General features: G+C 44.0%; 1 protein-coding gene across 1 annotated transcript in view; it reads right to left on the reverse strand.

Moving 5' to 3' along the window:
* The window catches only part of LOC138472439 (hexokinase HKDC1-like), a 1,340,644-nt gene that overhangs the window by 697,438 nt on the left and 624,201 nt on the right, over positions 1 to 19,005 (reverse strand). The window contains exon 8 of the mRNA XM_069610606.1: positions 10,858 to 11,013. Coding sequence (XP_069466707.1) covers positions 10,858 to 11,013 — 156 coding nt within the window. The remainder of the gene's footprint in view (positions 1 to 10,857; positions 11,014 to 19,005) is intronic.

Genomic DNA, 19,005 nt, shown 5'->3' on the forward strand with positions numbered 1-19,005 from the left:
GCTTGCCATTTGGGCTACGTGACTGCATGTACTTTGCTGGCAGATTTGGGACAGTTGGTTCAAGCACTCATGAACATATTTCCAACTGCGAAAGTAATTTTTTCTGGTTTACTCCCTAAAGTAAAATGGGACAACAATCCTTTTTTCTGTACAGATCAAAGTATTGGGAGGTGTATCATTAATCGTGGCAAGCGTGCTTTTATGTTACGCGCTGGTATGTTTTTCTGCAGCCACAAAAACATTGTTCCAAGTAATGCAGATTATTTTGAAGCAGATGGTGTTGCGCTATCTTCTTTGGGAAATGCAATGTTCTTTTGAAACGTAAGGCTTGCTTTAAAGAATGTTCTGTAATGGTTGTAGGAGTAAAGTAAGGACAAAAAAATACAAAAATAAACAAAATAACAGATATCTGTAAGGTATCTGCCCAAAAACAAAACAAAAAATGGCTCTTTTCAGAGCCCACCTTAAAGGGGAAAAAGGGGAATAATACTTGAATGTACCGTCGTCACATTCTGATCCTATATATGTCCGCGGATATGGCGGTAGTTTGCAGCCAGCACATATCACCAACTGCGGTTCTGGGGTGGAGACGCATGCAAATGAAAATGAGCGGAGCTAGGGATTGGTCAATAAAGTTCAGTGGGTGTGTTCTGAACGGCGAGATTTAGTAAGACCGTATTCTCCCTGACAGGAGGCCACACAGCCATGTCTTTGCATGCTCGCAAACAGATTATCTGGATTTTGGGAGACTCATGGATACATTGGTTGAAGGTGCATGCAGAAACTTGCAGTTTATCTGCAAATCTCGGGTTTCCTCATGTGGAAGTGCGCTGGCATAGCGTGCGTGGCATGAGGTGACTGGACTTGGTACCTTTCTGTGTTACTTTACTGACAGAGCGTCCTCCAGATATACTTATCATTCATTGTGGAGGAAACAGTTTAGGCCATGTCTCTGGCATTTCTTTGCAATTTTTCTTTTTTTTTTAATTTTATTGGTTTTTACAAACCTTTAAAATATGTATAACGTGGACACCTACATACTAACATATGTCATCTCACAAACTCCAAAAACTGTCCAATAAACCATCCATTCCCATGCCTTGCACGTCTAACATCATCATATGCATTGCAATTTGCAATGAAGGAAGGACTTGCGAAGCTCATGGACATGTTTCCAAATTGTCAAATACTTTTTTCCCTTATTGCGCAAAGACAAATATGGCTGCGTTCTTCTGCTTTTGGTCAACAAATGGAGAAAGCGAGACGCAATGTGAATAAGGCTGTTTGTGCCTTTTTAAGAGATGTTGGCATGTCCTCATTCCACAATGAAAACATTTTGTTTCGCAGCTCTTTCAATTTCCCCAGAGATGGAGTCCATCTCACATATGCTGCCAATCAGATTTTTCTTCGCAATGTACAAAATGCATTGCGACCTCTTTTCGATTCACAATAATCTATATGACAATCCGTTTTCTCCAATCCACAGTTTTTTACCCACATACCACCGAAAGGCTCTTTTCAGAGCCACCACTTACTCCCAGCGTACACTTCATTGTGTTTGCTCCGCTTGCACCCTCCTTTTTTTTCCCCTACAACTGTCCGCAAACTTTTCCAAAACTCTGCGGGGGTCTACAACGGTCACTTCATAGTTCTATTGTTAAACTGAGAAAGGCGGCTCTGAAAAGAGCCTTTTCTGTAATTTTTGTTGTTTTCACATTTATTGCTTCTCAGCACACGACACACTAGAAGAGGAGGCCAAAGGAGGGTAAGAAAGGGACACCAGCCACGGGGATAAGAAAAGGCAAGTGGACAGAGAAAGATATAGGGTGAGCTTCACTTAGGTAAGGAGCAGATCTTCTGGTGCTCCGTGACCGTAGCCTCAAAAGCACTTTGAAAACTCTCCCCCCTGCAGAGTACTACGTCACAATGCATACACACTATTGTCACCTTTGAAAGGTAAGGGTCAACAGCATTGCGAATGGCTTGTGAGGCAGCTGGAGGGAGGCGCTCCTCCACAGGAATGTCTCTTGTGGTGGGAGGATCGGACTCGGAGGATACTGTGGAGAAACTCAATCGACTACGCTCTTCACATGGCACCACCTTGCGAATGTCCGCAGTGTGGAACGAAGTGAGGTGTTGCTTCATGGTTGTCGTACCAAAGCTGTACGCACCAAATCTCCTGCGATTCAGCACCACCTCGCACTGGTTACACCACACCAGGTTCGCACGTGCTTTTGGTACGTTCCCACAAATGGAAAACAACCGCCACACCCACGACTCCCGGCGAGTGCTCCTAGTGTGGAGTTCCTCCACCTCATTCTCTTCATCCTCTTCTTCCTCGCTCTCTACATCCTCACCCGTATATCTCTCTGCAGGCCCTTGGGGAGGTGGTGGTGGTGGCGGGTTTGGGGGTGGTGCAGAGGCTAATGAACCAACAGCAGCCATGGAAGCCATACTGATTACTTTCCTTTTGGTCACTACAGCAGTAAAGGCAGTACACCTCAATCTGCTATAGCTAGAAGGACAATGAAGATGTGCTTGGGGGTGTGGCCATTTATAGGGGTGGAGGGGTGTGCCTCGTGACCGTCTTCATCACTGCAAAGCGGTACGGAAATTTTACACAACAAGTCCTCAGGTAAGCTATTGTCTGGGATATGTGAAATGATATTTTTACACTCTACAATATTTTGCCTTGTGTCTACAAGTTCTTTTGTACTGCTGTAGAAGCACACAAACTGCGCAAATTAGTCCACACGCTCAGCGTGGGTGCGGTCACATGATGACGTCCTGAACACATCCGCAACAGAAATGGGAGTCCGCTGGACAGCAAATGCAGAGTAACAAACTTGCGCATGCGCGCAAGTGTCCTATGGACAGTGTTCGGGTTCTCAAACTAATTCAAAGTGTGACACAAGTGAGAGGGACAGTTAGGGACAGGCGCGATGTTCGCTATACTTACGGTTGTACTGCGCATGTGCATACATGATATGCTCACTGTACAGACAGGTCCAGCGTCCTTAGAACAACTCCATTTTGTTTGACTACGAACTTGCCGGCCACCGCACCTGTTCTACGGACGCCACCATTTTGGCTGCAGATGATACGGACAGGTATACTGTCCTTAACACACTCCCATTTTGCTCATTTACAACCATCCTGGACACCTGGTCATCTCGTTTGAGAAGAACCATCTCCGGTTCCGTAAGCACCTCAAAACCTTCCTCTTTGCTTCTGCTTTCTCTCTCCCTCTCCCCTGCTAAATTCTTCACTGAAACTGCACTGAACCTGCACCTGGGCCACTCTCACCGACCTCGGTCCTTGGCCCAGCCACTCTCCACTTGCACTGCCTCCCTGGCAACCCCTGCACTATGGGACTGTCTCTGTATCCCTACAGCCCCCCCTTCCCAGCACTTGTCTGCACTTACGTTGCACTTGCCACCAGCTGGCCCTATTTATTTATTTTTTATTCTACTTACCCTGTACTGCACTTCCCCCCTCCCCTTCCCCTTGCACTTTTCCCTTCCCCCTGCCCCTGCACTTGCGCGATCTAAATGACACCTGGCCTAGTAGGATCGTTGTCTGTCTTCCCCTTGTTCCCCCCTCCCTGCCTCGTCGCGCCTTGAAACACTTGTGTATATGCGCGTTACAAATGCCATATCATATCATATCATAAGCGGCACGGTGAGGTATAATGTCCTTAGGACGCCCCTTTCTCTTTATGTAGGCACAACTTGAACAGATGTTGCAGTCAAACAAGAAGAAATAGCGGGGGAAGCAGATAGTGACACAAATATAGGGAAATTAGGATTCAACACGGGCTGGTTATGAGGAGAAGATTTGTGAGGGGAAGAAGGGATGGATGTTTCGTCAAAACATCTATTTTCTTCATGAAGGTTTGGGGATGGTTCACAAACTCCCTTAAACTTTTAAAATTGTCATTCAGTACAACCATTTTCTGCTCAATCCTTTTCATCCTGTCTTCTTCTGCCTCGTTTGTTGGCCTTTCTTCTTTTCTTTCCTGGTCTGTGCAAAAAAATATACATATGTTAAATGCCTATAAAATACTGATCAGTATTTTGCCTATGCAGAGCAGTGTGTACCATTATTGTCGCTGTCTTCAGACATTTCCCCATGCGGAAAATTCTCCTCCAGCCTCTCCAAAGTACTAGCCATTTCTGTGTCAAAACAACAGAAAGAAATTATTATTTCTGCACCACATACCAAAAAAAATAACACACACATACAAAAAAATGAACTTCACTCTATTTTGATGTAATTTCCCTTCGTCCTACTGCGTCCGTCCACTGTCGGTCCAGGCTGCAGAGTTTCCGCGAAGTGATTACGATGGAGGCATCCTTTTTTTTTATGGTACCATCCATTTCATTCTACATGGTTATTAAATGTGTCGTTTTCATTTCATACCTTTAGGTTTCCATACTTACTTATTACTACTTATAATGTCTTTATGTCCTTCTTCTACGTTGCAGATTTTTTGTGTAAGACAATAGTACATTTTCAGATACCCCCTGCATCTTTGGGTAATGTTGATCCCGTCCGCCCCGTCCGCAAACAGGCATCCAGTCCGTCCCTTTCTAATATCAATAGGGAGGGGGTTCTGTATGTTCTATGTTAAATGTACATCAAGTACCTAGAGTATACTACATATCTCCCACAATCACATGATGACAGGGTATATTCAGAACAACAACTTCATTGACACAATGTTATGATTAAGTTCCCCTTCCAAAAACCTGTAAAATTCACTACAAAAAAAACTTTGTTGAGGGGACGTTATGGTTAAGTTGCCCTACCAAAAACCTGTGTACTTCACTAAAAAAAAAATGTCTACCTCCCCATTATGGTTCAAATTAAAACCAAAAAACCCCTGAAATTCGCCAATTAAGGTAAACTAAGCCCCCATACCTGCCATCACCACTGTGCACTGCTAATACTAACACCCAGAACATGAAAGATGGCATCACAAATGTCATTGATGACATCACTGACGACATCACATGTTTAGCCCTTTTGCTTTCGTTCCCTGCCATATATATATATGTACATTCAGTAAAAAAACTTTGTTAAACGGATGTTATACTTCACAGTGAAACCAAAAAACACTGCACATTCCCCAATTATGGTAAGCTACGCAACCATAACTCGCACCATCTACGTGCATTGCTACGACTAACACCCAGGACATCAAAGATGACATCACAAATTTGAATATTTCTATATAACTGCTTGAGTACGTCTAATGCCGCTTAGGATCAAATGGCGTTTGGTTTACTCAAATATAATAAATAATCTAATGCATGGACAGTTTAAGGTATTTTGAGCTTCATGACAGGCTTGGTGTTAATGGTATTTTTAATACCCACTATTTTTAAAATACAACCTATTCACAGGTTGGATTCACGTGGGATATTTGCATCAAGGGGTATATAGAAAATATTGCACAGGATAAATACCGGACATTGACCCCATGCAGTATATTCACACATGTACTCGACTTTAGACCCCCAATACATTTCGATATTGATTGGAAAAGAGAAAATGTGGCCCTATTAGAGGCCCCAATATTAGAGCCCTTTTGCCTCATAAAGCTCCAGGTGTATGCCTAGTGTTGCAATGCTTTCAAACCCATGGCCTAGCAAATATATTGTGGACTTTGCAACCAGGTAACATGAGTTCTAATCCTGGCTTCCCCACTTGCCTACAAGTATGTGATCCTGGGCAATCATTTTATCTTAGAGAGTACACTGAGTTCATTTATTTGGCAAATGACTTTTGGAAACAAGATCATCCCTAATACTAAAGCACCATATCAAATCAAACAAATACATCACAAAGACAATTCAAGTCCTAGTTACAAGACCACATTAAGCCTTAGCTTTGTTTAACCAGAATGTTTTATTTTTTCCCTATGGTTTTGATGGCATGCTGGACTTAAATTAATTACTTATGTTATTTTTATCTGATGCAGATTAATTTGAATGGCTCTGTGTGTCGTTCTAAGGTGCAAACATGTCTGCAGCCCTAAGAACAATGGGTTGGTGGTGGCCCCCAGTGGTATCTACTCATCTTTTAGAGTGGGGAGGCAGAAATATTTTCCCTGAATCCTGTAAGCGAGCAAGCAAAGCATGGATCCATGAACCCAACAAGAGGGATTGGGAGGGATTTCAACCATGACGTGGTTTTACATTTTTTTTAATGAATTTGTCAATTTTATAGCTCATTTTCTTTGAGAAATTGAATAAAAGCCTTTAAGATTTTCATTCGATTCTGAAGGGGGATACAATATGTAAACAAATACTTGAGATGATGGGGCACTCACTTGCGGTTACACACGTGGATGCAGCAGATTATGCACAGATCTATCATAACATTTTGTGCACAAAAGAGACCAAAGATGCACAGTACAGAAATATATATTTGTGCTACATCACTGACACAGTGCCTGATACAGTTTTCTACTCTGGCAATTTAAAACATGTCCATCAAAAACCATATGCAAATACACATTACACCATTTTTAGTTTGGGCTATTAGGTGTTGCTTGTGACACCTACAAGAAGAGACTATTGCATTGGAGTGCAGATATGGAGAAATGGTATATGAGGAGGAACGCAAAGCTTATAGGTATTGTTGGTTATTTGCCCACCCGTTGACTGCCGATGGCCCTGCTAATCCCTATGTCCAATCCCACCAAGTTCCTGCCCCACCCCGCCCAAAAATACCTCCTCATGGGAACTCTTTGAGCTCGCTTTAATTAAGCCATACCATCAAACTGTACACTCAAAGTGCCTGCCAGTGTTTGTTCAAAGCACATTTCTGAGAGTTAATGACTTATTTGAGGCTGTAAACACGCTACCGGTTTAATAATAATAATAATAATAATAATAATAATAATAATAATAATAATAATAATAATAATAATAATGTCTTACCAGGCCTGCCTTCAGTCACTCATTTTATAAGCACTCTGCATGACCTTCACTGAAGTCCTGTTAGAAACAAGCATCGGCAAAGACACTGAAGTCCTGTTTAAAACAAGCATTGGCAAAGCCAACAGGTTTGGCTTGTGCATACGTTTTAAGCTTTTGCCAGGCACTGCTATTAGATGCCCAGGTACTCGCACCTTTTTGCACCTGCTACCAACAATGAGTAGTAAACACCACTACGGCTGTGACTGGCAAGTGCATTTCCCATGCCTACACAGGAGCCCAAACTGTTGGCATTTCCAAAGATTGTTTATGTTTGTAGTTGCTGTGTAAAGTTTTATTGTCATTTTATGGCAATGCACAGAGGCTGCAATGTTGCATATAACTTCTTTACTATACTGCCAGCAGCAAGACACGATAGGGTTAACTTAAAAAGAAACCGAAAAAACACTCCGCACTGATCCCAACGTGGCCCAGGTGCAATCCTTCAACATCATAAATAATCCTCTGAATCACACCTCGTCCACTTCTTTGCTGCTGCCTGCCAGATACGTGTTTTTTTCCTCTGTTCCTTATCATATTATTGTGCTGCTTGTCTGCTGCACAGTGCTGCTGAAGGCGTTCAGCGGTGTCTGTTTACCGGGCAGGGGTCGGCCTGTTTGCAGGTGAGTCGCATTGACATGCTCGGTCTTGGTGAGGGTGTCCCGTTGTACAACGATGCGGGCAGCTGTCAGTCCTCTTATTTGGGGGAATGGCGCTAGCGGTTGCACAAGAGCGTTTGTGCGCATGCAAGCACTGAGTCCCCAGTCCGCTTTCCATGTTCAGGATGAGTGTCCTTGTCCCATGTTCATGGTGTCTTGGCGTTCTGTGGCATAATGCATACATGCCCACCCTCCCGATTTAGACGGGAGACTCCCGATTTTTTCATTAAAAATAGTACTTTTTGTTAGAATGTTGGCATGTCTGGGTATATTGTATCTGTTTGTGCATTGTGGCTCTTCAGCACTGTCGGGTGTTGGGCCGGTGTGGCCGGTGCGCTAGTGCCCTCTAGTGGTTTCTTCCAATTTAGAACAGCCTTCTCCTTTGGCCAAATGCACAACAACAAGAGTTCTGGGTTCAAATAGAGCTTGTAACAAATTATAATAATCAGAGTCTCTAAATACAAGAGTCCTTTAGCTGTGCCGGCTCTTAATCCTACTCATGATCTTTTAAAATAGCAGTCAATCAAATCAAGTGATGGAGCTTAGCTAAGGACCCACGTTCCATTAACATAGTGCAACAGGCCATAGTGGTGTCAGCCCCCATTGGCCCCCCACCCCTCTGTCATGGGGGAGGTAACATACCCTGGAACCTAACCTACTAACTAATACAGACAGACACTAGTTTTCACATTTTGGAAACAACAGGTCACAATGTATTGGAGCATACAACACAGGGGGCAGTCCCAACCCAAAAGCATCATGGTTCACGACCATACTTTTCAAAGTGGCCCAACAGCAGGGCAAAGTTCTACTGCTGAATGTTCTCGGTATCCTCTTGCTGCGCACGGCTAGTGCAAGGCACCGGAAATACGCTCCAGCTTTGTACTTACCTTTTATTCCTGCTAGAGGTTATGGAACTGCGTCCTTCCATGGACTGGGGTCGTGAGGGGGGGGGATGTTATCTCAAGGGCAGCCTTTGAGGTTGTTTCCTTATTCTGCCTTGGGGGTGCTCAGTCCATGCTTCCTACTTCCTCTTTGGTTAGGACTGGGGTGATGAAGAGGGACAAGGGGGTAATGCAGGACTAATTACTGGTAATCTTCATTATGCCAAGTCCTACTCTTCTTTGAAACAGTCCTACTTCCTTACCCAACCTCCATCAGGGGCGGGCCTGGTCACCAACTTGGGGATTACAGCTGGGGGACTGTGATGAGGTTCTTCCTTTTCAGTTACATGATAAAAGGAAGGAGCCTCTTCCTTTAGAGGTGGCATCGATTGTCTTTTGCTGTGTAACTTGTCAGGGAGGTGGGATCACCTCTTTGGTCAGGACTGTGATAAGGGAGAATAGGACTCGGAGTAATTAACATTACCTGTGATGAGTTATCAGGGCACCTCAATCCCTTATTTATGTATTTGTACATGTATTAAGCGTGCTACCCGTAGTCATCAAGGTGCTGGTTGCAGCAATGAAAGATAATGCGCTGAAGGATACTTGTCACAAGTCTCTCCCCTTCTCACCTGTCTTTCCTTGCTTGCGACCTTCTTTGATGATTTCTTTCACACGGTCTGGGATTTGTAGAGGCTCATGTGCTGGTTGTCTGGTTCCAGCGTGGGGATAGCAGTCCTACTCCAGGAGGCGGTCAGATGTCCAGTACCAGGAACCAGAAGGAGACTAAGTCCGAGCTGGGAGGCACGCAACGCCATGACTCGAGCGCAGGCGAGGATCCCGGAAGAATCGTAAGGTAAGTTCGAGGAAAGGAAAGGGAGGAAGTAGATTCAAGGAATCGGGGAAACAGGACTAGGAAGGAAGTTACGGGCGAACTTCGGCAACACACGTCAGACTGCTCCGAGTGGTAGCGTTGAGACGCGCAGAGCCGCGATGGTGTGTCTGCTTTGTAGAATGCTGAACGTAGCACGTAAAGACTGGTAAACTGCGTTCCGCACCAAACGGCCATGTTGGAAGGGTCACGGAATTCAGTCCTCTATAGGTCAGGGACCACAAAGTCCAGAATGGACGCAGGCGGTGGTTCATGACAATACTTCAATAAGGTACATAGGATTGGTGCAGGTCGCATATTTGCTTTCATACGGTTTCATGAGGATAGGTAGAGAATACAGAGTTATCCTTAAAAGGAAAGATGATTACATAGGGTAAGTACAGGTTGTATGTAAGCTTACATACAGATTCATGCAGATTGGTAGAGATTGCAGGGTTAACATTAAATCACGAAAAGCAATATATGGCATGATGGTACATATTGCTTGTAAATGAGAGAGAATGGTGTCATCAACTTTATAGGTGAGAACAAATGGCAGTGAGTACAGTGACAAAAGTTTGAGACAGAGTTCGAACAGCTCAGGGATGCTCACGAGCCAGGTTGGCAGCAATGAGTAAGGTTTTGAGGTTTTTTTTGGAACACCCAGTAAGATTGTTCTGATCGTAGAGGCAGGGGTAGGCCGTTTCATTTTCTGGCGGCAATGACCGGGAAGCTGGCCCCACCAGATCTAGTACTCCTCACTGATGAGGCCCAACAAGGACGAAACATATTTGGGGATGCTTTGGTCTCGTGCAGAAGCGATGTGACCTAGCAGTTCGGGCTGGACTGCCCCTTTTGGGGTGGGGCCAAGCCTGATTTGTATATGGTCTTTCCCTTCTGTAATGGCTTGGCAGGCGAATAACGATGGTCTGGAGGGGTGCCCAGAGCAATGCCAGTGGTTAAAATTCATTCTAAACCTTACAGCCATCACCTCTTTGTTTTTGCTATGTTAAGAGGGCGTACATGACCTGAAACAACATCTCGGGAATGTAATGCCTACTAGCTTGGCAAGGACAGAGATTTTTTTGAGGTTGGCTAAAGTCCATGTTGTATAATGTTCACAGGATTCCTGACTCAAAATGGGGGCAAGCTACTTGAAGAACAATACTTAGATATCTAAGGTCACAGTCAAGTCTAACTTGTTATAAGGTACAGTAATAATAGCTGCGCTCAGATAGTGCGCCATAGCCATTGTTTGCAATATTTTGTAATTTGCAGTTGGTAATAGAACAACCTATCACTTCATGTCCATAGGAACACTGAAGGTCTCATTAAACTGGTCAGTAGTCAAACCTTTGACCTCCAGGTTATACATAGATCTGTAGAGTATAATTGCATGACAGAAAGACAAACATTTGTAAAAACATGAATCACTGATAATTAATTAAACATCTTACTTTTCCATGGCAGCAATATGTTTTGTCTCTAGCTTGCCTTTTGTACGGAGAGATGTTAATGTCTTGCCAGTGAAAAGGAGACCTTTAGTTGCCATTTTCAGAAGAATTAGCCTTACAAGTTCACCAAGGTATAATCCGCTGATCATTTTCTCAAACCTGTAATAAAATAAGAATGTAACGATAAAACCGTATAGTTCGTCACAAATCCGTAGCAGATAAAAAGGGATAAAGCACGCCCCATGAAAATGAAATGTGTATACAGGATTTAGCGAAAGCATTTCTGACACCTGTGTGTACACAAACTGAGCTATAGTGTGAGTTGTGTTGATAAAAAGTTAACGGTTCACTTTCAAAGTATAATTCCGTCCAAGTTGCATTAGGCAAAGATGCCATGAGCACAAAAACACGGTCTTGGCCTGCTTTTTATAATGATTCCTCTTGCACTGGCCATTTGCACAATAAGCTATTGAAAATAAAATGTACTCATGGAAATGATAGCTGCTGTTATTACCAAACTTGATGGCAGTCATTTTATCAACGTCAGAAGAATGAAACAAGGAGTCACCCTCACAGGAATTTAATGCATGGTCCTTCAGGCTACAGACAGATGCAATTTGTTACTTTTTCCATTTTATTTGATAGTCATTTTATATAACGCTTTATTATTAAAACCGTTTCTTCAAATCACTGGACAGGAGAGGGGAGAGGGGACAAGCGAGGGGAGGGGAAAGAAGCAAAGGAATCGGAGGTGTGAAGTATACATTAATGGTACCAAAGACGTACATATACATAGCATATAATCATCGACAAGGTCCAGACAAGATTCGACTGATTACTCGATATAATTCGGATAGTCATGTACTATACTCTATCATGAAGAGACATTGGCACTTACTGCAATTGGATACGGATATCAGTAACTGGATTGACCCATTTCCTAATTTTACTTTTAGTAAAGGAAGGACTCTAAAAAATTTACTCAGCCCATCATTCATGCCTAATGAAGATCGCCAAACAACATGGCTCAACCAAGACAAATTCAAAGGCTTTCACAAATGTGGCAGCTGTTCCATGTGCCCATATACATTAGAAACTAATAATGTTTTGTTTAATCCTGGGCAAACACATCGGATTGAGTCATTCATTAATTGTAATACCAAATACACGGTCTACTGCATCATTTGTGTCTGTGGTAAGAAATATATTGGGAGTACGATCAGGCCCCTCAAAACCAGAATTCGTGAACATCTGTCGACCATTGCTAGCCAGGATGCCAAATTCCCGCTAGCATCACATTGGCAGAAATTCCATCAGCTTGATCTCAAACAAAACATTAGATTTGTAGGGCTTGCAAAAGTGACATTACCACAAAGAGGCGGTAACCTCACTCTGATTCTCCGCCGATTGGAAGCACGCCTCATATGCCAATACAGAACAGTAATTGAGGGTCTGAACACGGACCATGAACTTTCAGTTTTTCTATAATAATGTTTCATTTAATTTGCTCAGACTATATCGAAAGCCCTACTATTATTGCCTAATTTAGTTTCAAGTTTCTCCTCCTATTGTCTTTCCTGGTCTGGTTCTATATCCAATTGTGTTCGTGTCTTTCACATAACATTATTTAACTTAGTCTTATCCCATGACTATATGAAATTTTAGCAATCGCTGTGCACAAGGTTTAGGAGTGGGCAAACAGTTTTAGACAAACAATTCCCGGAATCCATCAATTTAGTAGAGAGCGAGTCCGTCTTATCACCCTTGCCAAGAGTTGTAATTTACCTCTTAGCTGCTCAATGCATTTATATCTCAAGGTATACATATAGTGGCCAATCATAATGTATCAATTTGGCCCTCTATAACACTTTACATCACCATATTGGAGAGATGTATTTGGTCTCCATGGCAACCTGAGATTTTTATTGAAACACCGTTTAGAATTCTGTTATTTCTCCATAACTTTCAGTTGGACAATTGCTTAAATGAGTTTCAATATATTGGGTTTTGAAAATATCATGCACTATTTCGCGCGAGGCGTCTCTTTACCATTTTTCCAATTGAAAGTAACAGTATTTTAACCCTTCCAAAATGGCCGACATGAGTTTAGATGGGGTTCGACCATTTTGGAGTATACAGCGATAAGCAGGTCAATAAAAACAACAGTTCATACAGCGCATGCGTGGGGAATAGATCGTTCAGTCAGGACCACCGGGGTAAGTAACTGTCGCCGGTCCCTAGAACACCCTTCAATATGTGTTCGCATGCCCACCTGTCTATAATTAGACAAGCGGCTAGCGCTCTAACCTAATGATTTACCTCTCTTTCTTTTACGGCTTTGCTCCAATGGAATGCTTATTCGGATCAACTGTTTTGTCACATCTACAGTCGGATATATTAACTGGGTAGCTTTCCGCAATTGCGAGGAATATAACAAGGTATGCCATAATTATTTTAAATTGCATAATTTAGCAACTCCAAATTGATTAATTACGACCAATGCCATAATCAATATCATTTACTTTAGGTTTGTACCTTCAGTACAACTACAACACGTAATCACGTATGTTCAACAATCAATCCAAGGTACCTTATATTTAGTTTTTTTAAATTAAATTAAACCTTACATTTTTTGGCCACTGTGAATACACTGCAATTATGCACTAACAGTTTTCCCATTGTTTTGTCTCTCTCTTTTTCTCCGCTCCTTCTCAACTCTACAACCTTGTTTCCAAATTGTTTATGCAATTTGAACCCACCATATTAACACGGTGGGTTTCCTTATTATCTGGTTGACAATGCTAAATGTATACAAATGGATCTGTGGGATCACCCAATAATGTATTAATTCCATATGCATTGCATGGTATAATGTTTTCTGCTACTTTTGGACTTAAAACGTTTTTGCCTTATACAATTTTACTCACGCCTCTTAACTAATGGGGGCATAAATGTGACCTACTTATCTTAAAAATTGGGGGTTATATCACCCCTACTGCCCCATGGTACTTCTTAAATTTTGAAATCCATGAATTTGCACTTTATGGTTGCTTTGCATTTATTTCTATGTTTTTCTCGTTATTTATTTTGTTACCTTTACAACCCCTTATATGGTTGACCAATATTTAATTTAATTTTAATTTTGATGTACAAGCCTCAGAGGAAGAGCAGTGTTGCTCGAAACACGTGTTAGGCTGTACCATACTCACCTAATAAAACTGCAAACCAAGCAGTGTCTTAAATTTGTATGTGTTGGCGCAGTGAGACTGGAAACACTCCTCCTTAACTTTACCTCACAGTGGTGTATATGGGCAATATACCCACACAACCCAGTCACCTGCTGCCCTCCATCTAACACTAACCAAGACTGCAAGCGCAGTGTCCCACTTGGCTTTTTTTTGCCCAACCTTCTTGTTCTTGTAACTTTCATCTTGAATCCATCAATTAGATGCTGCAGGCCGACAGGTGTACAGTCAAAAAGTAGTAGGATGTCGTCAGCATAGGCCATCCAAAGCGGTCTCAAGTTGTGCAATTTAGGTATTATAAAGGTAACTGTGTTCAAATTGTAACCTATATGATGCACACATCATATAGGCGACAAAGCAACCTTCCCCTGCTTCTGCATTAATCTCCTACCCCACCTCTTGAAGATCCTGAAAGTCCAAGAAACCGTGAAAATTGTGGCCTGTGTACTTTACAAAACTCAATAAAATAGCATAACCAGGCATAGCAAAATGTTTCACTCATTCTCCTGTGGGGCCATACTATGGACAGCCCACAGCATTTTGATGACTGGCAGCAATAGAGGAGGAAATAACTGTTGGCTCTGCTGAGGTCAGTCCACTACACATGAAGAGATTACATTATTTGCCCAGGATCACACACTTTCGTTAAACAGTAAAACTGGGATTTTAACCCAATCTACAGTTTAGGCATTTGAACACATAACTTTCAAACTTGCTACAACTATGTACATTTTAGATTTTAAAGCCTACAATAATACTGCCTGATAGAGAACAGTGCTCAAGTTTCCCATGGCCACGCATGAGAAGGCAACCCAGTCCTGTTTATGCTTGTAATTCTGAGATGTGTAGTAGTTTTCCTAAATTTCGAACGGGATAGAAAAAATAAAAGTCCAGAATGCAGAGGGGGAAAACATGGCTGGCCACTGGAAACTTGAGACTTCTGATAGTTTACGTGCAAAATGCTCACATCTCAAATTAAAGTAGCCGCACATGTGCAGTGACATTAGGGTGCAGGATGTAAAATACACAGCTAAATTCAGTTTTGTGCAATGCATACAAAGCAGAGAGAGAGTAGCGAAGGTGATGCGGATAAGCAAAGTGAGAAAGACACAGATATAGATTGGGGTGCTAGTGGAGGAGTCAAAATGAAAAGTTCAGCTATCACTCACTGGAGGCTCAACAGTTCGTAGGGGTGCTGAGGCCCAGGTTCATGGGAGATCAGGATGTACACAGTAGGCTGCAGCATAGTTTGTGGGGGGGGGTGCAGGGAGAAAAGGGGGAAGTGTAGGTGGGAAGGGTGGGTGTCCTCCCAGCCCTCGACAAGGGCCAGCAGGGCCAGCCAAAACCATGGTATTGGAGGCAGGGCCTGCCAAAACCATGGAACTGGAGGCAGGGAGAGCCAGAAACCATGGTATTGGAGGCGGGGCCAGCCGAAACCATGGTTTTGGAGGCGGGGCCATCCATTGTGGACATCCCTCAGCCGGGTTCACACTTGTCGTCACAATGTTCATGGGTATATCCCTGTTAAGTAGAAGTAGGAAGTTTATCTCCTGGTTATCTTGCTTCATTAGTTAAAAGTAATAGTTCTAACACAGTAGTTGATGCGATACAGGTTTCGCTTTTATTTGTGCTAGTGCTCGGTTGATATTTCACATTTAATTGGTATGCATTGAGTACACTTGAAGGTAATTGTGTGCCTTGTTTGTCAGCCGACACGTGTTTCGACCTGTAGGTCTTTAGCAAGGCTATTGTCAAAAGTCTCTATCCCCTTGTGGGGTCCTGGTCTGCGGTATAGGTGCTGTCCTGTAGACAACAGTGGCTCCTGTTGGGCCCTTGTCTGCGGCATATATCCTGGGTCCGATGTGGCTATCCCTGTTAACCCTCAATTTGCAGGCATCCCTCTGTCGGTTTCCCAGTACAATCAGTTTTCTCCAATATGTCAAAGACTTTAGAGTGTATGAATGGTTTTGCTCGACCCTCGTAGGACCATTTTGACAACACTCCACACTGGCCTATCCTAAGGCCTCTTGGTTCTCGTAGTTTCAACAAAATAACACAACCCACAAAGGCTTCCATGAGAGTCATTTGAATGAGCGCATCGTGATGCCTGACCGCTCTGCTTCTGAACCTTTTACTAGGGTTTCTTTGAAGTTCAATTACACAAGTTCTTTGTTCAACAAGGTTGCCTCCTGCAACCTTGTGCCCAGCACAGTTCTGTTTTATTATCTGTCTTCTCCGACTCAACAGCTGTGCTGAACTATTGGAGTTTCTTGTCTCGGGAGTCAAGGACGGCACCACAGCGGCAAACGCTTCTCCCAGCTTTGGCTACCAGTGCAGGAGGGCCCTGTGTGCGGTTGACACCTGTCACACCACACGCCAGCTGGACTTCCTAGTCTTATGATTTCCCTTTCGGAGGCTTTGCAGGTCTGAATTGGAAAGGGCAAGAGTAGTTTGCCCCTCGCCTCATCGTCCCTCCAGGTCTCGCCACCTTTCTCCTCTGTTTGAACTACCGGTCCGGTGTAGCTGATTCCTCATACGTTCGGCCTTGCTCAAAGTGTGCTCTCGTTCTCTGCCTTTTATACCATTGGGGAAGGGAAAGGGCTGTCAGGTGTGCGTAGTTATTGCCAATTGCCTGACTCTGCCTGACCCTTGTGTTGGGACATGTCAGGTAAACGGCTTGGTGTTAGTCCATTGTCTTTCACTGTGTAGGAAAGTGTTTGTGTTGGAAAAGGGGGGTGGGGGAGTAGAGCTTTAGTATCCTACAGGATAGGATGGGGAAAAGGGACCCACACCTTCCACATGGTCCTTCCAGTGGCACGTCCTTTGCTGTTTGGCCCCACTGCCCTGGGGGAGCCACTCAACTCTTGCTTGTGGTCTGTCTCCTGTTCAAATTAGGTTCCTCCGGGGCATCAATGGGGACCTCTGGATAGATCTCCACATTGACCCTCAACAGTCCCTCAGTGTGTGGGGAGGTGGGCACATGCCCCATGACTGGGGGCCCACACCTCCCAGGCCACTGTACGTTGTGGGTGAGCTAAACACCCCAATAGCAGTGCCTCAGGACCTTCCCCCTCGAGCGCAAATGTCTGTGGTGGCGCTCTGGTGCTCCAGATTTGGCGGCTCCTGGACCCTTGCACACTTACAATCAGGCTGCTGTCCCCACTGCAGAGCCGCTGCAGGCTGGCTCCTACCTTGTTTTTGCTGTTCTCACACAGTGCAGTCCTCTGGTCCACCTGACTCCCAGGCCTCGTCCCTCAGCGCAGGCCGCACCACTGTCTTGGCTGTGCTCGTCCTAGGGGTGGAGGGGGTATGGGGAGGGGTTGAAGGGAACAGCACCTCAAACGTTGACTGCTGCTCTGACCAAGCTCCAGTCTTTTCCCATGGTCCTGCCTGCCGAGGACTGCACTTTCACTTTTCCCTGCCCGCTTGGGGAGAAGCAGTTCTCAGGCCATGTGTGGCCGTTTTACTCCTTTCTTGGAGCCAGGCGATTCCCGGGGGGTCCCCGGACCAGGATCTAATGACAGACCTCACTGAGGGTGTGGAGGCCATATTGGGGGCACACTTGCTGTGTCGGAGTCCGGATGATGGAGATGCAAGCTCAGGCTGCCTCCATCCGCGCCCCCTAGTGACAGTTCCCCAAGTCTTTCCAGCTGTTTAAGGATGGCAAAGAGTTCATTGGGGCTTGAGCTAGCTTCAGAAATCCTAGTATTGAGTGAGTTAGCTTTTGTCATAATGAGGGCATTTTTTAAGGTTTTGGACGCTGTGAGGTAAGCATCAAGGTTGGAGGGAGTAGCAATTTTCCTCCAGGTGTGTTCCAAGGCACGTTTGTGATGGCGCAGGGAAATGAGCTCATCAGAAAACCAGTTGTGTGATCTTCTACCTGGTTTGGGTGTTCTGGATTTAATGGCGGCGTGTTTGTCAATGGTGCACATAAGGGCAGTAAGAATCAAACTTTGGGTTGGGGCCGTATTCAGACTTTGGGGTTGGGGCCAGATTCAGAAGATTGGTGAAGGTAATATACACTAGGCCCAAGGCCACGGTTAAAACAGACAGACAGATATCTCAGGAATAGGATCTTAAAAAAGGGACGAAACAGTTTTCCCCATTGTCCGCAATGCTATTTATCCTAGCTCTGGAACCCCTGGTAGAATTTCTATGGGTGGAATTTCGGGGGGCAGGGATATCTGTGGATGGGACAACTCATGTTATTTCATTATACGCCCTGAGAGCAATCTGCCATATATTCTTGACGTTTTGGATAATTTCTCAGTGCTCTCAGGTATAACTGTAAACTGGGATAAATCCTGTATTTTCCTGCTCTCATGGCTGGCAAGTTTAGAAGGGTACCGAACTTGGAGCTGACATGGGCCAAGGATACGTTTTGTTACCTCAGTGTGCATATATGGCGTGACCTCACATGACAGGAACAGTTAGAGGCACTCGAAGAAATAGATAGATCTATGGATTGTGGGGAAAAACTACCTTTAACGGTGATGGATAGAGTGGCACTACTCAAGATGGTGGTCCTCCCCCAATTGCTCTATCATTTTATGAATGTTCCCTACTATAATGTCATGTGACGAATCCCAGGGTATCGTCACTGCTTCCATGGTGGGAGCTCCTTTCCATGAGGCCAGGGAGGTGAGGCCACTACCCGATAGTCACTGTGGGGGTGGTACTCAGCGGGTGGATCTCGTGGGTGGGGAAACCTCCTTTGGGATCAGTAACGACCAAATCGGGAGAACACGGTATTCCCACCAATCACATGACCCTGAACCCCCTTGCCAGAGTTACCCCAACTTTTCTTCACCTCCTTCCTTTTCAATCCTACTCCCATATCCTATGTACTTTTTTTTTTCTTAACTTTATTTCCATTTTTAACAATAAAGAAAATATTACATATGTA

This window comes from Ambystoma mexicanum, chromosome 8 (assembly GCF_040938575.1).
Source record: "Ambystoma mexicanum isolate Mex_15411 chromosome 8, UKY_AmexF1_1, whole genome shotgun sequence".
Classification (NCBI taxonomy): domain Eukaryota; kingdom Metazoa; phylum Chordata; class Amphibia; order Caudata; family Ambystomatidae; genus Ambystoma; species Ambystoma mexicanum.